This window comes from Ursus maritimus, unplaced genomic scaffold (genome assembly GCF_017311325.1).
Source record: "Ursus maritimus isolate PB19 unplaced genomic scaffold, ASM1731132v1 scaffold_2, whole genome shotgun sequence".
Lineage (NCBI taxonomy): Eukaryota > Metazoa > Chordata > Mammalia > Carnivora > Ursidae > Ursus > Ursus maritimus.
Genome location: NW_024424452.1, coordinates 18,255,179 through 18,274,618, shown reverse-complemented (window position 1 = coordinate 18,274,618; position 19,440 = coordinate 18,255,179). Strand labels below are relative to the sequence as shown.

The window sequence follows — 19,440 nt, the reverse complement described above, 5'->3', positions numbered from 1 at the left end:
GGAAGAGGAAGAGAGGAGCCCAACAAGAAAACCTCCAGCAGCGTGAGGCTGGCGCGGTGGGCGGCGGGGGAGCCAAGCGTACCTTCTTCTTGATGCCGTCCTGAATAACCGTAGTCCGGTACAGTCTCAGGAGACCCTCCTCAGACAGGTTGCGCACCAAGCGGACGATGGACTTCTTACAGCACTTGGTAGACACGCCTTCTTGCTTCTCCTGATCCATGATCATTTTCTGAATCCTGGGGTGTCACAAAATACAAAGTTAATATTCCCAATACTCTCACCGTGGACGGCTTTTTCAACCCAGGCTGAGAGCTGCCAAGCTGTATCCAGTGGAAACCGGGGGAGAGTTAGGAGAGGGGGGCTTGCCATTGAAAGGCTGACTTCTGGAGACTTCTGTCTTAGCGATAAATGAGGTAGCTGAAGACAGGCTGCCACTCCCAGCAGCTTCACACTCTACGCCCTTCCCCGGGAACTAACGGGAGCATGATTCCTGATGACGACAGTGGGGATGCTGAGTGCCACGATGGGATCTGTCTTCACCCCGTCTCTGTGCGAATTTAACTCCCAGACACAGGATGGTCCAGTGTTCTGCTGTCGACACTCAGGTCGGCAGCTCTGATTCCTCCCCTCGTGCATCCGTCTAGATCTTACCGAGTCACCGCGGTGATGTTTCCAGATCACGGATCATGGAATGGCAGGGCCAGAAGGACAACAGGAATGCCCAGCCAAACCCCTCATGGCACAGATGAGGGGATGGAAGCAGCGCTGTCTGCACGCGGTCTCTCCAGCCCCTAGTTAGTGAACTAGGATGCAGCTGCTGGACCAAGGGCAAGGCTCCTTCTAATGGAGCGGCTCTGACGCTGGGTGCCTCGGAAGCCGCCCAGGAAGGGGTGGTGATGGTGGGCTGGAAGGACCCCACCAAGTGCAGATCCTCTACGTGCACAGAGCCACCCCAGACACACAAGTTTGACCTGCACATCTTTGTTTTTGATCTCGTATCAGACAACGGCTCCCCGCAGAACTAGGAACAGTTTATAAGCTGATGCTCTTATCTGCCTAAGCTTCTTCTCCAAGGAAAGAGAGGGGCCCTGCACCTTCCCCAACTCCACTTCTCGCTCACTCACTCTCTGCCCGTCTAGGGGTTCGAGGCCCCTCAACGTCTACACTTTCCGAATCGCTGGAACAAGTGCGAAATCCTTTCTACCACTCAGGGGTGCCATGAGAATCTACGTAGCGGCAGAAGACTCAGAAGCCCCTCGCTCATTTCTGTGGCTTGTGATAGCCAGCTGGCCTGAGATCTCCTGTTAGTGCAAGACAGACAGACAGACAGACAGACAAGACGGCTCCTTACGTGAACAAGCTCTCGATTAAGCGCAGGTTGGTGACGGCTTCTATGATCAGGTTCCTGCGTTTGAGTAGTCGGTAAGTTTCGTGGGGTTTGTCTTGGCCTGGCCCGTGCTTCCCTGTCTTCTGGGAACTGCCACTCTCCTAGAACAGGGACCAAGGAAGAACACAACAGGTTCAGTAAGGTTAGGGGGCCAGACACCAACCCCGCGGGGGCGCTTTGCCTCTTGAGGGAATTTCTACACCCACATTTCAAGAAGGAAAGTCAAGAGGGCTGGGTCTCACTGGGAATATCGGGCAGAAGCAGCGGTGGGCTTCTCGGTTCACGCAGTTGTCCCTGGGTTTGTTAGGGTGTGTGCCAAATGAAAGACAAAGGGAGAAGAAGAGAGCTGTGTGCTCTCTCTCTCCTGTTTCTGCCAAAATGCCCACAGTTCTCTTCATGGCTCCTGTCTTCTAAGAGCTTCCGTGAACTCATTCTACCTGCCCTTGGATCAGATCTGTTAAAGCCCTCGAGTGTCCCCTGAAGGGAAGGGAAATCCTGACTCCAACTTGCAGATCACTCGGCACAAATGAGCACCCCACAGTGGCCCAGGGCTTCCTGCGCTGGGTGCCCTCCTCACTTGGAGTGGTGCTTTCAGGGGAATGAGAACCAGCTCGAGGACGCTGCTCGCTGCTGGTGTCAGAAAAGCCAGCCCCAGATCACTTCCCCGCTGAGGGCTGGGGCTTTGGGAGAAGCACAGTTCTTTCCTGAAGGGGGACCAGCTCAAAAGGGTTTAAGATTCAAGAAGGGGCCCAGGAGAAAGACCTTTGTGCTCTCCCGCACTAGAGCAGACATTCTGGAGGGGAGCCGTGTGAGTAAATCGACCACCTGCCGGGGCGGGGGAGTGGGCTGCTGGTGAGCAAGGTGGAGACACGCTCTGCCAACGGCCCTCGAGATACGGCGTTCTCGCCGTCTTCTCAGCACGATGCAGAGAGGACAGCATTCTGGTGTTACTTTGGGAACAAATTTCTAAGAGGAAGAGAAAGAGCTGAGCCAGACAAAGGAATTCTAGGACCTGGAGGGAGCATGCATGCTCCTGGAGACACGTGAGCCTGATCAGAAGGTGCCAAGGGGGTGAGGGGTGAGCGACGCAGACAGACCCTCGGAAACCTGCTGGGATCCACCTGCTGGTAGGCCCAGCTTCAGTGAGACACAGTCCCAACCGGGACTTGAGAACTTCCGGCATCCAAAGACGAGGAGAGGGTTGAAAGTTTCTGGAAAAATCCACAGAGAACCTCTGCACTCCGCGCCCCAATGCTTCTGCTGTAGGGTGGTACCAAAAGCCCAGGCCTCCACACCAGCAAGGGAGAAGCAAGGGGGGAGCTCCACACACACAGGTTCTCGTCCCCACTTTGCAGCCACCAAGCAGGCAAGTCGCTCACTCCCCCGGGGCCTCCCCGGTCTCGTCCCGGCCCAGAGCCGACATCAATCTCAAAGGGGTGCTGTGAGGCCTCCACAAAAGAGCAGAACAGCATGTAAAGCTGCCCCGATCCCAGCTGTGCCCTGCGTGGGTTGCCTCGTCCTGACGCTGTGCTTTGGAAGCGCAGGACACGCCACCGGCGGTTTCTGAGGCACATTCAAGTGACAAAGGACAGCATAAGGTGAACTGAATCACATCATGAGAGCAGCGCTCCTGTGTCAATTGCCTTTTTCATCCTTCTAATTATGCTGATGAAAAGCATTTGATGCTATTGTGTCTTTAACGCTGTGACACCCAACAGTATCTGGCCAGAAAGTACTGAACAGTTTTGGTTTTCTTTTATCTATTTTATAATTACTTTCCTCTTATGGCAAATGACACTGGCCCTTCATCTAAGGCAGGGCTTCTCGGCGTTGGCACTGCTGACATCTGGGCGGGATAATTCCCTCCTGTGGGCTGTCCTGGCACATTCTAGGAGATCAAGCAGCACCCCAGCCTCCGCCTACCAGATGCCGGTGGCCCCGCTCCCCCAGCCGTGACCAGCAGAAAGGCCTCGTCCAGACATGCCAGATGTCCCCTGGGAGGCTACACTGGCCGAGAGTGGGAAGAACCGCTAATCTAAACAAATTTTCCTCCCAAAATAAAATTAAGTAAAAGGAGTAAGTTGTTGGAAATGAAAAGACTGTGTAAACAACAGTGCCGGCTTTCTGGCTGGGCAGAAAGGTGCTCCGACACAGAGCACTCAGACTCCGTGTTCTTACTATTACTGATTTTGTTGTTGTTGTTGCCGTGACTGTTATGCACAGATCTGAGAAGACCAAGGTCCACCTGCCCCGGCGCCTGTCGGAGAAAAGGCGCTCCCCACCGTGAGCACTCACCTTTGGGTTTTCCAGCCTGACTTCTTCGATCACGGTGATGTCACCGCTGCTGCTCTTCATGCAGTGGGAGCCGAAGGACACGCCGGGGTCTGAGGAGGTGCTGCTGTCCTGCAGGCTGTCCCTGCCCGCAGAGCTCTGGCTGGCTTTCTCCTCAGCCGCTCCTAGCGAGGAAGGCGGCTGCTTCTTCGGTGGGTGGGGGTTTACGACTTTCCAGCCGCCTGCAGTGGAGGGGCGGGAGGAGCAGGACTGAACTGCGGCCCCATCGAGGAACAGAAAGAAGGGCACTTACGCTCGGCAGCCAGACCAGCCCCATGCAGGCCCAGGATTCCACGTGGTTGGCTGGGGGACTCGGGTACAGGACCAAGTGAGCAGTGTGGGTGCCCCTCCCCGCCCCACTACCCTGCTTAGCTGGACACCAGACCTGCAAACTTGTCGTGGGCTCCACCCTGCACACGTTTAGAAAAGCTCTAACTAAACTAAAAACTTGAGGGCTCCTCAAATGGCTGGAGGGAAGGGGACGGAGGAAGGTGACTGGATCCCATCCCTTTACTAGTAAAACACAACAGAACAAACTGAACGTTGGCCAAGGAGAACTGACTTGTAAGCAGCCAGGAGATACACCACATGACCATCTCCCCCAAACTTAGGATTATGTGATCATGTGACACCAACAGGTCCCCAGTTAGGACAGCACCAAGGAGATCCTCAGGTGTCTGCTAAACTGAACAGGCTGTTTTCTGAAGATCCCCAGAGCCAGGCAGGGTCGGCAGCAGCTCAGATGGGAGGGCACACATGCCCCCCCAGGCTGGCCCGCCCTCCCCCCAACCCTGAGGGCACCCTACCCTTCGCTGAGGTGGAGTGATGAGGCTGGGCCCCGAGACTGGCATTCAAACAGGCCTTCCCGTCACTCTGGGATACTCTGCCTCTCCTCTTGCTGCTGCCCTCCTCCTCGCTGTCTGACTCGGAGAGGAAGGTGTCCTCCCCTTCTGGCACGAGTGACTCCTCCTGCACCGAGGCCAGGCTCACTGTGGTCAGCAGCTGGCTCCGGGCCTTCTCCCTTTTGTACTGCCGGCTCAGATCGCTCTCTTCTGCAAACACGCAGGAGATGTACTTGGTGGTCCGCTGACGCCCTTCGTCTTCCATGAAGCCCTGGAGGGGATAGGAGACGTGTTCCATCACATTCGGAGGGCGCAACAACACTCAGGCATGCGGGTGAGCGGTGGGCTGTGGGGGCTGCTTCCTGATCTCTCCTGCACCTCCTGTCACTGCCCAGGCCCCACGTCGGCCCCACTGACGTTCCCTGTCTCCCTGTCTGCTCCTCTCTCAGGTGCTGCTTCCACAGGCCTATTGGAGATGGTTTTCCACACTGCAATCCTGATGTGTCTGCTCTACCGGACCGTGAGCTCCTTGAGGGCAGGGGTCTAACTTGGCCCGCCCCACCTCCCCAGCGCCCTGCGCAGGACTGGGCCCACAGGAAAAGGTTAGTGAGCAGTGAGTGTTAGCTACACAGGATTCAAGGGTTCAGAAACGTCACGGACTGGAGGTCACCAGCGCCATGGGGCCCCTGCCTTGGGGATGGAGGATGAGGTCATCACCAACCCGCACTCATTCTTTGAACATGGGAAAAGGGGGTCTCCTGGGCCCTTAATGGCAGGAAGAGCAACATCTTCTATATGCCAAGCTCATGCCAAGGCACACGCCAAGCGCTCTGCAATCATTAGCTGGACTGTGATCCTGCCTTCCAGCAAAATGGTGAAAATGTTGGCAAGAAGAGAGGGAAAGACAGGGCTGGAACGCAGGCATGAATTCCAAAAGGGGACCAGCAGACACGTATGGAAGCCCAACCTGCTGTCCCCAGGAGCTAGGCAAGTGACGAGAGAGGAAGAAGCCGGAGTGGGGGCCAGGGCCCCTGGACAGTGCACCTGCTTTGACTAAAGGGGCTGTGGGAGGTTAGCCAGCTTCCTGGGAGTCCCTACACGGCTGTGCCCCCACGTGGCTACATCTCCTGCTGACTTTTCAGGGCTGAAGACTCATTCCATTTTGAAAAAGTGAAAACCAACAAAAACCAGTGTGTGTGTGGGGGAACATGGCATGACTGAGGGCAGCCACCTGCAGCGGAGACCGGCTGAGACAGCCCTGGGCTATCACGCACAGCCAGACAATGAAGCGTGCGCATGACTCGTGATGTTACCTTGACAACCTTGAATCTCTGAAGAAGGCGACACAGCATTCTTGCTTCCAGCTTTCCCACGTTCATAGCCACTCGGATTTCAGCTTGGGAAATTCCTTTCGTGCCTCTGCGCTCAACTGTGGGGAACGGTATAATGCATAAGCCGCGGCCTCGGCGAAGGAGCCCTCCCGCCCAAGGCCAAGGCCGCTCCCGCCACCCTCGGGAAGCACCGACTCGTCAATGTGGGGAAACCAACACGCAGGATAAAGTCTACGTCTCCTCTCTCTCCCTCCCCTTCCAAGAACCTCTAAACACTCCTTCCAAAAGCTAATAAGCTTCGGTGCTGCCTCCTCCCCGTCAGAACAGTAAAGGGCAAGTGACCAGCTCCGCATGTGCTCAGCTCCGGGTGACAGCGCTTTTGCCCAGCAGCTGAGCTTGCTCCTTCATGAGGACTTTTCCAGATATAGGAAACATTCTTTTTTTTTTTGATATTTTTAATTAAGAACTTTTTTCATTTCCCTGGCTTTCTGGGCAGACTCAAAGGCGTCCCGAACAGCGATGGCAGCCGTGTCCTGTAACAGCCACCCACCAGCAGGCTGGAGGGGGTGGGTAGAGTGCCATCGGGCCTGTGGTAAGCAAGTGGCTGACTGTGGTCTATCATCCACTCCGTCGACTTTGTCCACTCCTGCCCTGCTACATGCTGTCACTGTCTGTGCCTCGAAGAAGCCCTTTGAAGTTACTCAGTGGCTCTGGGGCTGGAACTCCAGGACGGAGCCTGGTGGGCGTGGGGGCAGGGGTGGTAGGAGCCCCCTCCTCCAGTAAAGTGCACGAACCATGGGGCAGGCTTTGCAGCAAAGCTCTGTGTTCCAAAATAGTCCCCCCTTTATTTCCTGCTGCAGTGCACACTTAGGCTGCCAGGTACAAGCCGCCTGGATAAAGGAGGGCTTGCATCATTGTACTTGCACAAAAATGAACATCAGAATGAAAGGGAGCGTCTGGGTGGCTCAGTTGGTTGAGCGTCGGACTCTTATTTCGGCTCAGGTCATGATCTCAGGGTTGTGAGATCGAGCCCCATATTGGGCTCCCTCTCCCTCTGCGTCTTCTCCCCTGACCCAACCAAGCAAACACTCACGCTCTCAAAAAAAGAATCGGAAGAGGGGACTAGGATGTGTCACCATACTGAACTAACAACATGCTCAAAGTAGGCATGAGAGGGTTAAGGGCAGCTTTTCCCAAACTGTGTCCTGAGGAATGCATTTGGAATGATATTAAGAGTTGATAAGAAATGCCAAAAAGACCCTCAAAAAAAGCTGGGTTGATTTACTGGTGTGGCTTCATACCAGCTGCTGACTCGCGTCCTGTGGTCACCACACCTCATCTTCTGTCCTCCCCACGGGGACCCGCGGCCACCCCATTGACGGCTCTGAGTCACCGCTGTCTTACGTGAATTCTAGGGGCTTTAGGGAAAGGGCAAGGAGTGGGGAGAGATGATTTCCTCCCCTCAGCACTAGACTCCGGGCCTATAGTAAGTCGAGACTGATTTCAGAAGATGGGAGGTGGCTCTCGAATCTTTTGCATTGTCGTATTCATAGCTCAGTTTTTGAGCTTCTCCCACAGAGAAGGCCCTGCATCGATGTTCTGACTCTGCTCCTCACTCAGTCCCCCTTACGCGCTGGGGTGCGTATCACCCCCAGTGTACAGATGTGGGAACGGAGGCTCAGGGATCTTGCTACCGTCCTACAGAGCCACTATTCACACTCAGATCCGACCCAAAGCCTGAGCCTTCCAGGGAACCACGGGGCTCCCTGCTGCCTCCCACTCTCCACCACACAGCCCTCTCCTTTGCCACGGGGGAAACGCATCTCTGGACCTGCAGCGCACAGGAGACACATGCCAGCAGGCGCGCGCACGGGACCTACTGAGTTCGTAGGTCTGCGTGAGCATGTCCCGCTCGTACACGATGTCCACCGGGGGTACGGCCTTGGAGATAACCTCCTCGTCGTCGTCGTCGTCCTGGTCATGGTCGTCCTCGACCTTCCGTTTAAATTCCTTCAGCAGCCTGAGGCAGCGCACCATGATGTCCGTCCCTAGGATCGCAACGTGGCATGTTTTCCAGCAATGAACAGAGCACTGCTGGGGGGTGGGGGGCAGGGGGTAGGGGGCACAGCTGAGACAGAGACCCAGGGAAAGGATCGAGTTCAGAATACTGAAAACGGCATGTCCTGGGGCACGAGACCTGAACGTGTCCTCCATAGAACCGTTTTGTGTTCCGTATAATTAGTAAACAAGGAAATGCAAATGAGAGGAATAATGAGGCGCTGTGTCAGTCCTACTAAACAAACAGCAGCCTTCTCCTGCTCGAGACAAGCTCTGCGGCAGGAGGAAGTGGGCCTATCTGTCCACACCGGCTCCCCAGCACCCAGCACGGTGCCCCGCACACGAGCAGTATTGCCAAAAGGGTGAAAGCCATTGCTCCCCTTTTAAGGGGAAACCCACTGCCAGTAAGTTGCGGTGGCAGCATAAACGGTTCTAGAACCTTCTGAGGGCATTGCTGGAAGGCTTTCACCAATGATGCCAAGAGTGGGAATTTATTCCAAGAAAACTCCACAAGGAGGCAAAAGCTGCCAGCCTGAAGAGGTCCACACAGCACTCTGCGCTAGCTTTCCGGAACCACACAAACAATGAGGGACTGAGCGGTGGGGCACGGACAAGCCATTGATCTGTGGGCTAGCGTGACCCTTCAGACACGACTGTGCCCACACCCAACCCATGCAAGCACCTTGTGAGAAGAGTAACAAGCTTGGGCCATGGCTGTACCAAGAGAAAAGCTGCAAGGGAGAGCAAAAACATGTCAACGCTTTACTAGTGCAAACTCACTCGTGTGATCCTGACAATCCCAGGGGGCATTTTACAGACGGGGAAACTGAGGTACAGAGGATGACATGACTTGCCCAAGCTCTCTGGAGCTCCTAAGTGACAAAGGGGCAAAGGTACTTGGGTGGGGTCACAGGTTTCCACTGCAGAAGAAATGATCCCGCACTAAGAGGTCCTAGGACAGAGGAGTGTGATGGCAGAATAAGGGCCCCGCAAGGACAGCCACGCCCTGCTACCTGGAACCTGCAAATACATTACCCTCTGTGGCAAGAGGGACTCATGGGCAGGCACGAGTTAAGGCTTTTTGCTGTGGGGGTGGTCTTAGCCTGGAGAATGTCAGAGGCCTTCGAGAGGGAGGCAGGAGGATCAGAGGGAAAGACTGGAAGATGCCACGTGGCTGGCTTTGAAGACAGAGGGAGCAAGCGGGAGCCAAGGAATGCACGGGGCCTGTAGAAACTGGAATGGCCAGGAAACGGATTCTCTCCTAGAATCTGCCGAAGGAGCAAAGCCCTGCCACCATTGTTGAGTTTAGCCCTAGGACACCCATCTCGGGCTTCCGGAACTGAGAAACAAGAAAGCAGTGTCGTAGATGGTTTCTGCACCTGCACACCGAGGTGCCAGTGCAGGGGGGGCCACAAGAAAGCTGGACTCTGCCACCACCCAGCGCCTCTTGTGCAGGAGCTGTGGCCACTGAGGGCCTTCCCGTGGGGTGGGAAATGCTCACGGCGAGCACGGCAGACTGACCTCTGAGCAAGGTCAGGTACGACACCCCAACTGGGGCAGGGGAGTCTCATGGGGGGCAGAGTATGAGGCTTGCAGGTGAAATTCACAAACATCAGTGCATCTCAGGGCCCCGAACTCATCAGACTTACCCTCGGAGCAGGGACTGGCCAAGGCCAGTCTACCAGAACCCTCCTGGAGGGCAGGCCTGGGGCAAATGGTCGCAGAGTGTGGGAAGCCCCAGGTACCAGTCTGGTGCTGATTTGCCTGCACGCCTCATGGTGACTGAAAATGCCCCCCCACCGTTCATGATTTTTCAACAGAAGAAACATGATGTCACAGCACTGGCTTCCTCAAGCCTTGGCTCCGTCCATGGCTGCCAGGCCCTCTCAGGTTCTCCTGCTCTGCCCTTTGCTCGGGCGCCTGCCCCGCCCCCTCCCTTCATTTCTCCCTCCCCAGATGGGAGCCTAAAGCAACCAGGAGGGGAGGCATGGCGATAAGGGGGGACCCTTGGGCCCATCTGTATGGGTGAAAATTATTTCAAGACTCAAGTGACCAGAACTGGATGTTTCACTGGGGTTTCCTCCTAGTAGCCAGCACACCCAGCACACAGGCAGAACACCAACCACCGAGTCACTCCCCACATGATCTTCCCCCCCGTTCTCTACCCAAGCCCCTCCCATGCTTCTCAGACAGTGCCCACAGAGCGACCACCTGCTCCTAATATTAAAACTATTACCATTGCTCGACGCATGCAGTGTGCCGAACACCGATCAAAGCTCTCTGTGTGTTATATAAGCTGGTCCTCACTGTGGCTACCATCCCGTTTCACACTTGAGGACACCGGGAGCCAAGGCATGTGCCCAAACTCCCGCTGCTTAGCAAGGGAGGAGCTGGGATTTACCAGTCTGGCTTTCGAGCCCAGGTCCCAAACCTCGGACAACCTATGGCCCCTAATTCAAAGGCATCTGTGTGACCGAGCACAGCGGGTGATCTGGGGCCGGGGACTCCGGCTTCTGCGTGAGCGGTGGCCCAATGCAGCACTAAGGGGAGGCAGACCAGCATGCCTCGGCAACAGCCCGGCGTTATGTCTTCCACCCCGTTTTAATTTCCTTAAGAGGGTAACTGGACAAGAAAAGATACACAGAGCGGCGCTCAGCATCAGCACAGGGGGAGAAGAAAGGCTACTATACACTTGTGGATCCAACGGGCGAGGAAGGAAACCCCTCTCGGCCTTCCCAGCTTCTGCTCCTCACAGCTCAACTCGGCACCTGAGCCCCACCCGCTTTGACAGCATGTTATGCCTGTCCCCCGTCACCGCCTTGTCCAAACGGCCCCAGGGCCGCCTCTGCTGCCAGCCAGGACGGCCGGACCTTCAGAGGAGCATGGGGACAAACCTGGGCTCCAGGGTCAGGCAGACATGGGTCATCTCAGCTCTACAACCTCCCTTTCCTGAGACCCCAGGGAAGTGACTGAGCAGCGCTCTTTGTGTTCAGCTCAGCAAAACGAGAGGCCGATGTTCTCTACCTCACGCGTTAGCGGGCAGATGCCCGGAGAGGATGTCCGTGCAGAGGCTGGGACACAGCAGTCAGTCGACCCTATCAGCCAGCACTTCCTGTGTCATGGGCCTTGCATGAACTGACCCCTCAGATCTCACAGTCCGAGGCTGGGGGCCCCCATAAGCCCCACGACACAGGTGAGTCTCCAGCAGACTTTCAGTGGAGGGTTCGGCTCAAGCAGCTCAGACAGGGCTCAGCGCGAGGCGGCTATGCCTCTAGAAGGCCAGGCATGACACATCCAGGTGGCTGCTGGTGAGGTCTGGGCCATGGGGTCTGCTGCTCGGCCCATCCCACACAGCACCGCTGATTTCTCTGCCACGAATCCCAACAGCAGACTTCCTTCTGGATCCATCAGACAAGGAAACCCCAATCATTTATCCAAACTGTGTCTCTCTGGTCTTTCTCAAAACACCGATCACTTAATGTGTCCTTTTCGCCATGCCGTGTCAAATGCACCTTTACTTTGGAAACCCGTGTCAAATGCACCTTTACTTTGAAAACCCTTGTGTTAGAGAGGAAGCGGTTAAGAACCTGGACTCTTCTGCCAGAGCTGGTGTGCAAACCGAAACGAGCTGGTTGACCTCCCTCAGCCTTGACCGGCTTGCCTGGAAATGAGGGCTAAGGAGAATGTCTAGCCTTATGGGGTTGCAGGGAGAACTGATGAGGCCAGTGAAGGAGGCCAACACCGCCTCGTCTGTGGCTCATGGCTCCAAAGAGCCACTTGGAATTCGTTTTGCCAGCCTTCTATGCCTTTCCAATAGCTCTGGAGTTTTACCAGCCTCAGAATTCCAATTTTTTTTCTTGAAATCCCTTTGGTTCATGTTTGGCTACTTTTAAGGCAATTTTAAGGAGCCTGTTCCAGACCACAAGTCGGCAAAAGCCAAAGCAGAAGGCGCCAGAGCGAGACCTCGGTCAGCACACGCACGCAGGGCCAACAGAGCCAATCAGCTCATCTGAGCTGCCCCCTCAGTGACCAGCAACCCTCATCTGAGGAATCACGGCCTATTATCAGCAACCACGGATGCCTGGGCACAGGGCTTACTTTCCAGGAACGAAAGGCAAGAGATCGCTGCACACATTCTCAGGCATTTTAAAGATACAGTGTGCACTAATGTCTACAGTTTCACGCAAACCAAGCACGCAGTTCTTTTGTGCCGAAAATCCAGAATGGGCTCGCCCTGGCATGAAGGAAGAATGGCTTCATTTTGACATTCTGAAGACCTAGAAAGAAGAAAGTAAGGACTGAATCCTTCCTGAGCACCTAGGATGCACCTGGCACTGGGTTAGACATTTCAGAAGCTATTTTAATCACCGTGTGGATTCTGCACATGACTCCTGCCATCTTACGAGAAAGGAAAACAGGCTCAGAGGGGTCAAGTGACCTAACTGACGTCTTGGACCTAGAAAGGGGCCTTTCTCCCACACTGGGTAAACTGGCGGGGCTGGAACTTCCAATTTCTATCGGAAAACACCGTTCCCCATGAAGGGAAATCCTGAGCTGCGGTGAAGGGGGACCGACAGCCTGTGTTTCTCACATTCCCAACCACGACCTCACCTGGCCACCCAGCAGAGCGGTGCTCTCAATGTGATGAACCCAGGAGAGAACAAAACCAAGACGGGAATGAATGCGCACCACAACAGACTCACTCTCGAAGTCACCAACGAAGGGACAGTCCTACTGGTAAGCCAGGGAGAGGTTAGGTATATTCAGTGTTTTACTCCCGTCCTGCCACACCCACACCCACACACCTGGACGGGCCTAGGATGGTCAGTGTTAAGGTGTCAGGCAGGTAGTCTGGAAATTGTAATGGGAAAGCAGCCCATTGGACATTCTAAGGAGGTAACTGCCTCGGGTAACTGCTAGACACACAGACTTCAGGGTTGTACTCCGAACGAGGGAGGGTGCTGTAGCCCACACCCCAGGGTGATAGAACCGGTCAGAAATCTGGGCTCTGGGGACCCCTGGCCGGCACAGTCGGTTTGCTCAGGTCATGATCTCAGGGCTAAGAGATGGGGCCCCGCATCGGGCTCTGCGTTCAGCATGGAGTCTGCTAAGGTTTCTTTCTCCCTCTCCCTCAGCCCCTCCCTGCTCTCTCTCTCTAAAATAAATCTTAGGAAAAAAAAAAAAAAGAAATATGGGCTCTGGAGCGTCTCTGGTGAGGACCTGCCTCTGCCACCTACCAGCTGGATACCATGGCTTCGTGAGAGGACCGCCCTGCGCCTCAGGCTGTTCAGCTGTAAAATGGGGACAGGACCAGCATCTTCCTCAGCGTCCGCGGGACGGTGCCTGGCGAGCAAGCATGTCAATAGGTAGCACTCGCTCCTGCTCTTATCACAGTGATCATACTGCAACCCTGGAAGAACTCAGCTTTGAGGATCAAGGATCTTACCTCATCACCTGGGCTGAAAATCTGAGTGCTCGGGGCCTTTCCTTCAATTTCAAGCATTTCTTCTGTGTTGGGCCCCGAACATATCAAGATGAAGACGGGGTTCCTGCCCTGCAAAGGGCAGTGTCTGGCGGGGGGAGTGGTCGGCTTGGGTTTCGCACAAGCCAGGGTTTGAGCTCTGGCTCTACCGTGGGCAATCTGCTAACCATTCTGAGCCTCGGGCTCCTCGTCTGTAAAATGGGCACAGTCCTCACAGCATGGCTGGACTCACCTGCTGCGAAGGACCAGCACAGTGAATGCAGGAAGGTGCTCAGCCTCACAAAGCAAGCACGCTACCTGCGCCGGGGTTACAGAGAAAGGAGCCGGGAGGCTCAGGGCCCTACCGCCAGCATGTGCAGTGCTGGGAAATGAGGCAGCACGTGGGGCTAGGCAGGGGAAGGTCGAGAGGGGGAACCCTGGAGGGCACACGGGAATTGTCTAGGCAGAAGGGCAAGGGCAAAGGCAGAGGAGGGCAAAGGGTGGTGGGAGGGTGGGGATGAAGGGGAAGGCCGACTACAGAAGGTATTGAGGCCAAGCAATGGAGCTCGTATTTTTTAATCTGTAGCTTGGTTTGCCTTTACTCTGTAGGCATGATTTGGAGTTATTTCTGTGATGGACATGGAAGATGGACTGGGGAGAAGGCCAGCAGGGGGGAGCCCACAACTTCCAACTCCCCTGGCCCTGGGACGGTTGTCCTAGGCCAGCCCCACCGTCAGCCCCTGCCCCTGCTCAGGCCCCAGGCACTCACCCACCAGCTCCGAGGGCCCATCGGTTCAGCCCCTTCCCTCTCTCAGGGAGGTAGCCCAGGGCCCTGGTTAGAGACTCACACCTTCTGTGTTCAAAGCTCCAGGCTGGCCCTTCCTCGCTCTATGACCTGAGGCAAGGGATCTGTGCTTTGGTTTTCTTATCAGTGGAGGGGAGGAAAAGAGCGTCCACATGATGGGGTGGCCAAAAGGACCAGAATTAAGCACTAACACTTGGCACAGAGCCTGGCATATTATCTGGATGGCTTTTCCACCTCGGACTGTCCACAAAATGGGATAACAAAATGGCAGAATCTCCCCCGGTGCCTTCCTCTTTCTCATGGCCTCAGATAAGCCCACCGAGCCTATGTTCCCCTTGCTAACTGTACAAGGTAACAAGGGTGCTTACAAATCACATAAATACAAGACGGCTCACAAGCTTTAGGTCACTGGAGAAATACTCTCAGTCCGCCGAGAGTTCCAGGGCCCCCATTGAATGCCCAGTGCAAGAACCACCTCCCAAACCCTCGGGCTGAGTCAGGGACTGACTCGTTTAGGTAGCCGGAGGTTCTTAGAGACCCACAGAAGGAAAGGGCTGGTGGAAACTGCTGTGTGGAGCATGACAACAGTGAACCTTTCTTGAAGGCTCTGAGCCAGGCACTGGTTAAGAATGGAGCGGCGCCCAGCACGGACACACCTGTCACTCTACTGGCCCCCTGCCAACCTGTGGCTAGCTGGTCACCCGTGCGGCCAGGCACGTGCTCACACATCCCTGCACTGGCCTCTTCCAAGCCCCGAGGCCAACCTCGCCAGCCCCTCCCCACATCAGTTCTCTGTGTGTGGCATACCTACTGCCACCTGCCCCCGTCTGACTCTGCAGAATACCCCCCCGCCCCCTCCCACAGCACAGCCGAGACGGGCATGTTCTCTTGCTCAACGAGGCCGATGGACATTCCCTCACGGTCAGCAGGCTTAAGGACCGGTTCCTTCCCGGGGAGAGCCGCAGAGGAGCCACAAGGAAAGCACTATTTCCCAACAAGGACACTGTCCCCAGGTGCTGAGCTCCCTCGGGAGCAGGAGGGCTGCCTGGGGCCCAGCTTGACATGACTCAAGGTCTGGAATTAATGCCACGGAGGATCTTACTCTACCTTTTAGGTGCTTGCCTCAAATCATTTTTTGCCATACTAAAATGTCTGTTTCTTTTATTTATCTCAAATATTGAGAGTAATTACCCTTCATTTTTTGAGCTGGCATCCTTTAATCAACTCTACCACTTTTAACTGAAAGAGATCTTGCTATTTTTAACTGATTTTACTGGTTCCAGCCACCCCCCAACCCCGCGCCACTAATTTTCAAGGCTTTAAACTCAGCTCTGATGATCTTTTTCTATTCTTTTCATGTTTATGTTCACCCTTTATCCTTTTTGTGTTTCTGATCTTCATTCTTTTTAATTCTACTCTCCTGGTTTCAAAGCTCTTTTAAACCTTTACCTTTATTTTATTGCGTTTTAATTCTTCTCGATATGGCTCATTTCTCTTTTTCCTTAGCTTGTATACTTTAATCCTATTATAACTTTTCAAATGTCGCTTTTTGCCATTTTTATGCTCTTAATTTAGTTTGCTGTACCCTGTTACAAGTGTTTCTTGGTGTTCGTTTTTAACAACTTTACTGAGTTATGATTCCCATTCCACACCACTCACCTTGTGCAATGTACACGTGTCAGTGGTGGTTCAGTGTATTCCCAGGTTCGTGCGTCTGTCCCCAGTCCAATTTGAACACCTTCCCCACCTCAGACCTTGCAGCTGGCACCCTGGGTGCCCCCACCGCAGCCCCAAGCACTCACTCATCTACTTCCAGATTCCCCACTCTGGACTTCCCTCTAAATGGAATCGTACAGCAATGGCCTTCTGTGACTGGCTTCTTTCTCCGTTGGTCTTGGCACCCTTGCTGACAATCAGCTGACCACCAGCGTATTATCAATTCTACTCCTTGATCTGTCTATCCTTGTGCCGGTACCATACTGGCTTGATTCTTGTTGCTTTGCAGTAGTTCCAAAACTGGGAAGTTTAAGTCTTCCTACAATACTTGATTCTTGTTTCTTAGGATTGTTTTAACTTTCTGGGTACCCTGCAATTCCATACGAACTTTAGAATTAGCTTGTCAATGTCTACACACAAGTCAGCTGGGATCCTCCCCAGTTTCGGAAGTGCGGCCATCCTAACTACATGAAATCTCCAGATCCAGGGTCTCTGGGTGGCTCAGTCGGTGAAGCGTCTGCCTTCAGCTCAGGTCATGGTCTCAGGATCCCAGGATCGAGCCCCACGTCGGGCTCCCTGATCAGCGGGGAGTCTGCTTCTCCCTCTGCTCCTTCTCCCGCTCATGCTCTCGCTCTCTCACATAAAATCATAAAAAATAAATAAATCTCCAGCTCCATAAACAAGGGATGTTCCCATTTGCTTAGATCTTAAGTTTCTGTCAATGATGTTCTGTAGTTCTCAGATTATACGTTTTATACTTGTTTTGCCTGAATATATTATTCCTAAGTATTTTATTCTTTTTGATGCTAACAGAATTGTTTTCTTAATTTTGTTTTTTGAGATCGTTAACACAACTGATTTTTGTATATTGACCGTGTGTCCTGTAATCTTGTTGAGTTTTTCTTTCTTTCTAAGGGTCATGAGTTAATGGCTATAGGAGGAGTCTACATCATAAAGAGAGGAATACAGGTGCTCGGACCGCTTCCCCATCCCTTTCCGTGCGGACGCACTGGCCTGACCCTGGACAACCTGACTGACCACATCCATCCTCGGCCTCAGGGCACACAACTTCTGTCACCTGCTTCCAGCTGGCCCTCATTTTCAGAAGAATCACAAAGTTTTAACTTCTATTTCTCTTCCCTTCTGTTCGCAGCCCAAATGAATAAAACAGTATGACTAGTAAACACTTGAAGAATATAATCCAAATTTTGCAAAAACAGATCAGTTCAGGGTGACTGTTTCATTACCAAGGCTTTTTTTTTTCTTTCTTTTTGCAAAGCAGATCACTGTGGCTTCCTGTAATGAACTTGAAATATGCCTAAATCCAAACTCTTTATTTACAGCTTTTAGAAACAACTCGCATATATCCAGGCACACCTGTAAATTTACATGAAGTAATCCATCATCTTTATTTATTATTTAAGTCTTGTCTGCTATATAATGCCTTAGAGGGAAGGTTTATGCTAATTCTGTAAACTGGGATGATAAAGCACAGGCAAAAAAAGACTAAAACTGTGCCTTCATCCCCTGTCTCCTGCACAAGGAGAGGAACTGAAGTGGTGCCTAATTAAATTAAATTTGCTAAGCATTTGCTTAGCATCTACTCTGTTGCCAGCAGATACTGCAAAGGCCTCAAGGATAAAAGTACGTGAGGGGCGAGGCCACCGCTCTCAAGGAGCTCCCGACCCAGCTGGAAACAAGTCACACAGATAAATACCTGAGGCACAGTGCGCCACAGGACCCAGCCGATGACCTGAGCAGCAGGAGGTGGGTAACAAGACCATCGCGGGGGGCGCCTGGGTGGCGCAGTCGTTAAGCGTCTGCCTTTGGCTCAGGGTGTGATCCCAGTGTCCTCAGATCAAGCCCCACATCAGGCTTTTCCACTGGGAGCCTGCTTCTTCCTCTCCCACTCCCCCTGCCTGTGTTCCCTCTCTCGCTAGCTTTCTCTCTCTGTCAAATCAGTAAACAAAAATCTTAAAAAAACAACAACAAAAAAAAAAACATCGCGGAATGACATGAGCCTCCTGAACAGTCAGAACGGGTTCACCGTGTCAGTGTGTGACAGCCTCAAGTTTCTGATGGTCACTGTCTTAGGGGTCTGCCCACTTAACCCCATGTAAGGAGTTAAAGCCATCATGACCATCAGTAGCGAGTCTCGGGGGGGCTTTTCTTCCCAGCACTAGGCCTCAAGAAAATGGGGACCACTCACCATGTGACACGGACACACCAGAGTAAAGCTGCCTATGGGGCTACACAGCAGGAGGCAGGGCATCCTTGGGGGATGGGGAAGAGGGGCCCTGTGGAAAGGTGGCAGCATTTCTCCGCCTGGCCGATGGCTATTAAAGAAATGAAATTTAATGTTGCCTCATTTCATTTTTTACAGGGAAGTTGAAAGGCTGACTTTTTTGGTATGATTTCTGACTTTTAAATGCCCAGCAATGAATTCGATGAAAACAAACACTGTGAGCCAAGCAAAATACACTGCAACGTGTGGCCGTTCCCAGTCTGTGGCTCCTGCTCTGTGTATGCTGTCTTCTGTAAGCCCCATGACGCTCGGGAAAGTTGCATTATTATCCCCAGATAATCCTGCTGCGGCGGAGAGGCCAAACTTGGGGAAGGTCACCCAACAGGAAGTGACAGAACGAGCATTCTGACCCAGAGCTGTCTTACATTAAAGTTCACTGTGGTTGGTGTCTTCGTTGCAAGGGCTGCCTTACATTTCCAGGGACCTCAAGCCTGGGAGAAGCTTTGCTCTGTGGCTGCCTGGCAGTGAGGAAGGTTCTTTAACAGCGTCTCCTTCATAGTTTCTCTCTACTTTAAAAATATAACCATTCCATCTGTTTATTTTTAATGTCTCCTTTAACGGCATCTCCTTCATAGTTTCTCTTTACTTTAAAAATATAATCATTCCATCTGTTTATTTTTAATGTCTCCCTTCCAATAAATCAGGAAATAAAAATGATTAACAGACCCACAGGTCATTACAGTATTAAGCATTCAGAGAAGTCCCCAGGACACCTCTGGAACTTTTCTCCCAGCCACACGACCTGGCGATACTTCCTGGCTTTCTCTCTACTGACAAGATTGATGCCACCTTTCTGGAGGGACTCCAGGCATTCGACCAGTCACATGTGCCCTTGGCACTGAAGGGACTCAAAGGTGAGGTCCCCTCTAGGGACTTTCCCTACCCCCAGGGACTCCTTCCTTGGTTTATTCACCTGTTGTATGGTAATACTGGTGTGTTACCACCTCCTCCAAAAACTTTGTTCAGACACGAAAGCCAGACAGCGTGGGCAGTGACTGATCAGCTTAGCGAGGAGGTAAAGGAAGAGACAGAGCCCCTCAGATGGGCAGTTCACTCTCACTTGGCAAACACGACTGCCGACCTCCTGTACACACCAAGCCACTCGTTGGGTAGGCCGTGGTCTGTCCACATCAGCACACTCTTCTGAGCTGTGGTAACGAAGCCAGCCTCCGTAGGCTGCTTGCTATGTCCACGAAGGCAAGCA

At 53.4% G+C, this 19,440-nt stretch overlaps 1 protein-coding gene across 1 annotated transcript in view; it reads right to left on the bottom strand.

Moving 5' to 3' along the window:
• GTF3C1 (general transcription factor IIIC subunit 1) overlaps window positions 1-19,440 on the bottom strand; it is a 74,321-nt gene that overhangs the window by 35,878 nt on the left and 19,003 nt on the right. Inside the window, 6 exon segments of the mRNA XM_040635175.1 lie at window positions 83-236; window positions 1,352-1,488; window positions 3,683-3,900; window positions 4,525-4,831; window positions 5,874-5,989; window positions 7,772-7,939. Coding sequence (XP_040491109.1) covers window positions 83-236; window positions 1,352-1,488; window positions 3,683-3,900; window positions 4,525-4,831; window positions 5,874-5,989; window positions 7,772-7,939 — 1,100 coding nt within the window.